The sequence below is a fragment of the Belonocnema kinseyi genome, chromosome 6 (assembly GCF_010883055.1).
Source record: "Belonocnema kinseyi isolate 2016_QV_RU_SX_M_011 chromosome 6, B_treatae_v1, whole genome shotgun sequence".
In the NCBI taxonomy this organism is placed as follows: Eukaryota; Metazoa; Arthropoda; class Insecta; order Hymenoptera; family Cynipidae; genus Belonocnema; species Belonocnema kinseyi.
This window is the reverse complement of record NC_046662.1, coordinates 145,435,566-145,437,813: the sequence shown is the minus strand read 5'-3', so window position 1 is coordinate 145,437,813 and position 2,248 is coordinate 145,435,566. Positions and strand designations below refer to the sequence as shown.

The 2,248-nt window shown below is 29.6% G+C and overlaps 1 protein-coding gene across 1 annotated transcript; it reads right to left on the bottom strand.

Annotated features, from left to right (window-relative positions):
• Positions 1-969: 969 nt before the first annotated feature.
• On the bottom strand, positions 970-1,569 carry LOC117175638. Its single transcript, XM_033365345.1, has one exon. The coding sequence runs from the start codon at positions 1,567-1,569 to the stop codon at positions 970-972; it is 600 nt and encodes a 199-aa protein (XP_033221236.1).
• Positions 1,570-2,248: the final 679 nt, after the last annotated feature.

Below are 2,248 nucleotides of genomic sequence, written 5' to 3'. Positions count from 1 at the left end.
TTTCAAACAAGGTATTGTACATTTCTGCACATGTAAGCAAAAAAATTACAAAAATAAATGGAAAAATGTCGATTAAATTTATGGATAAAGAAACGAAATCACCACAGAAAACAGGAGAACCGGAGACAAAAAATTAAAACTGAACATTGAATAATATTAACAAATATGATAAAAACTCAAATGTATTTAACATATGAATTAGACAATTAAGAAAAGAATAAAATAATTCAGTAAAAATAAAAAGTTGAAATATATTTATTTTTTTACGATTGATTAAGTTATCCTAGCTTAAAAAATATTGAAATTTACATTTTTTCTCTGTAAAGGATTAAATTATTTAAAAATGCTATAGAAAATTAACACAAGATTAAAAACACATTTGTATACATTAAAAATAAATATTGCAAGAACATTATATATTTCCTTGTTTTATCACATTTTTTTTTAATTTCTTCAAATAAACGTTTTTTATTTACTTTTTATAAAATATTTAAAAAATATTTTATCATTTAAATATAAAAGATTTTACTTAATAAAAATTAAAATTAGAGCAACTTAATTAATTATAAAAGAAAAGTATATTCGAAGTTTTCTCATTACCTATAACAAATATCATATTTAATATTAAATAATAAATAAAAATATTAATTAAATATATAAAATTCTTTTCATAAAACAAAAATTATTCAAATATAATAAGTATTCTAGATGTAAAATTTATTCTACTAAGATTTTTTTAAATTTATTATGTAAAAGAAAAATATATTATACTTGATTATTGTATTATCTTCAATATTATTTAGTATTCCTATTATTAAAATTAGAATAAATTAGGCTCGCGCTTATACGCGTGCATTATATAGTCTAGTATTGGATAAATTATTACATTTATCAGCTACCCAAGTGTCATATACGTCACTGAATGCTACGTACTCGCCGTCGATGACAAATTTCTTGTATCTTTGCCATTCACTTATTAAATTTTTGACTGCGTGACAAAAATCGTGCGTGGCAAGGATTCTTGTGATAAAATAACGGATTCTCTGTAGTGACGCAAAGCTGTGTATAGGCTGATCTATTTGACCCTTCCTGATCACATACGATCATTTGCACATCCGCACCACATTCTGTGGCTTCATCCATACACATTCTGATCAGAGTTACCAAATGTTTTGCGCTAACACCATTGTACGGTAATGCGTAGAAAATGAGTGCTCGCCATGGATTAAAAGTGACGAAACTATTTAAAGTCATAGCGAACACCTTATTTGCTCGTCTTGCAGTCCTACGCAGTGGTCCAAGAGCTTCAAATCCTTCGATGATATCTTTCGAAGAATCGTAGTCCAACTTCTCCATTATGTCCATCTCGTCGAACTTTGCAATGGACCTTCTTGCACATTCTGGCATTTCTTGCACCTCTTGTTTTAAGTTTTGCAAAACAGGTCGTAAACAACCAGTTGTTAGTGGAGTTAGTACAACGCGCTTCTCAACAGTTCGGCTATGAGGCAGTATTAAGCCATCCTCCCTTATTCTGTCATATCCTGATGTTGAATAAAAACGCTGCTTCATGGCCTATTTTTCAACTTTATCATTGCTCATTGGGCCTTATTAGTTATGTTTCTATCATCAAAAAATTCTTTTACATCAAATTCCGCTTCATTTCTAATTTAACGCTTTTCATCTTCGAGCTCCTGCTGCATTCTTTGCATTGCTGCTTACTGTGATTCTATCACAGCACACATTTTTGCAATACAAATATTTTTATCTTTAATCTCTTTTTTATAAGTTTGAAATCTCTGGTCCAACAAGTTTTTATGACCAATACTTCTATGATTTTTTTTTTCATCGCACTGTCACTATTAATGTGTTCACTTGTTTCACTTTCTTTCGACACACTGACACAATTATTTTCTTTATTGTTATTTTTATTCTTGTTTTTCATTGAACTACCACTCGCATTTTTATCCTGGATATCCTCCAGAATTGGTAAATTAAGAGTAGATAATAAAATATGTGAAACAGGAATAAAATCTTTACCTCGTATTTCCGCGCAGCTTTCGCTGCATCAAAATCCAGCAAACAGTGATCTTGGTCATGGTGAATGGGAATTGAACTGCGTGCAAGATTTTCATTTTGATATGTTGTGAATACCTCACCCCTAAAATGAATTTGACACAACCTCGAGTTGTGCGTACGTCTCCCTTCCGCGATTCCTAGACAATTTAGATAAAAATAATTTTATTTTGTA